The sequence below is a fragment of the Morone saxatilis genome, unplaced genomic scaffold (genome assembly GCF_004916995.1).
Source record: "Morone saxatilis isolate NCDOM2014 unplaced genomic scaffold, NCSU_SB_2.0 Contig17, whole genome shotgun sequence".
Lineage (NCBI taxonomy): Eukaryota > Metazoa > Chordata > Actinopteri > Moronidae > Morone > Morone saxatilis.
In genome coordinates this window covers 13,254,082-13,255,696 of record NW_023339729.1, presented here as the reverse complement: position 1 = coordinate 13,255,696, position 1,615 = coordinate 13,254,082, and the positions used below count along the sequence as shown (strand labels likewise).

The 1,615-nt window shown below is 39.6% G+C and overlaps 1 protein-coding gene across 2 annotated transcripts in view; it reads right to left on the bottom strand.

Moving 5' to 3' along the window:
- Window positions 1-1,615, bottom strand: part of LOC118327202 — a 6,173-nt gene that overhangs the window by 1,631 nt on the left and 2,927 nt on the right. For both annotated transcript variants that reach the window (XM_035660481.1, XM_035660482.1), the window contains 6 exons: window positions 1,245-1,526; window positions 1,125-1,148; window positions 925-1,026; window positions 780-810; window positions 337-386; window positions 142-176 (listed from right to left, as the gene is read on the bottom strand). In XM_035660481.1, coding sequence (XP_035516374.1) covers window positions 142-176; window positions 337-386; window positions 780-810; window positions 925-1,026; window positions 1,125-1,148; window positions 1,245-1,526 — 524 coding nt within the window. The remainder of the gene's footprint in view (window positions 1-141; window positions 177-336; window positions 387-779; window positions 811-924; window positions 1,027-1,124; window positions 1,149-1,244; window positions 1,527-1,615) is intronic.

Below are 1,615 nucleotides of genomic sequence, written 5' to 3'. Positions count from 1 at the left end.
TCTTTTCATGCAATTTGTTGACAAAAACAAAAACCCAGCCAGTTTTATCCTTTATCTCAAAGTGTTGTAATGGAAAGGTAAGTATAAAGGGAAAACGAAGTTATTACAAGTTTAATGATTAAGGTATTGATGAATATTTACCTGAGAGGTGAAGCTTGTGCGCCTGAGTGTAAGGTCTGCAAAATAAAAGACAAAAAAGGAAGCACATTGTCACATTGGTTTGTCTCTACATATCTCTTTGCTTTACTCTGCAGAAAAAATCGCTTTGAAGAAATTAGAAATTAAAAACTGAATGAACAGGCAATTAACTAGCTATAAATATGATAGTCAACTCACCCACAACATGGTCCTTAGAATGAACTTGAGTCCAGAACTGTGCTTCTTGTCTGAAACAGTTTAACACAGCAACATTTTATACCACAGTATGAATGCTGCATTGCAATACTGATTTTTTATGTAAATGTGTAATGTGAAATGGATCTTCAGATTGTGGGAAGGAAGGATGAATGAAGTCAAATACTTTTCTCTGCTGGCCATTATACACTTTTAAACTACCATATATATCATATTCAAGCAAATTCTGAGCAATTCTAAATAGTTTATTACGTTGCCAACTTGAGGAAAATTTGTCTGCGGTTGAAGCTGCCTCTAAATATTGTTCTAATGTGTCACGACTGTCACAGTAAATCTCACTCGTCTATGGAAAAAGACAAACTGTGACCATTTACTGGTCTAAACTTTGCCATCTTTAAGACTAATGAGCACTAGAAAGACAGTACCTTTTTTTCTTTTCCTCCGCCGTTGCTTTTACTACAAAGAAGGGGGAAAAGAGAAGAAAGAGAGGAAATGACACATTTCAGAAAAAGGAAGACAAACAGCAAAAAATGCATCAGTGAGAAATCAGAGATTCACATGTGAAAATACCTTTCCTGTGTGCCACCACAGCTATGACTGCAACTGAACAGAGGAACAAAACCACAGTGGAGAAAGAGCCCAGTACAAGAGGCCAGTCTACACCAGACACACCTGCAGACATCACACTGGCATTATTGTGAGATACCAAAAGGACAGTGAGATATATAAATATCCTTATCCATAATAATGGCCTGCTAGGTCTACTCTACCTGGTGATGATGGAGGGGGGATTCCTGAAAGATGAGAGAAGAATCAAAGAGTCACATTTTTTTGTTAAATCTAACCAAACCACACCCATACAATGGAAATAATGAATGGTAAATCTGTACCTCTAGTTACAGCCAAAGGAAGACTCCGCTCAGAGTTGCTCCATTTCCTTCCCAGGAGGACACTGTACTGGCATTGATACAAAGCCATTGGAGTGTCCTGGACAGGTACTGAGAAGGTAGCCTGATGGTGGATTAAGGTGGTCAGGTGAGTGGCAACAGGAAATTCATTGTCAGCCAGGTAGAGGAAGAACATGGCGCCAGGGTACGCAGGAGACCCTGTGCAGAGCAAATGCCACACTTCTGTCTGCTGCTGGAGAACAAGGGTGGGCACTGGTAACGTGTCTAGAAACAGACCAAATCAGAGGGAACGTTAGCGTCCAATAAGCTCCCATGTATATCATTTATTGTTCTCTGGTTCTAGCTTCTCAAAT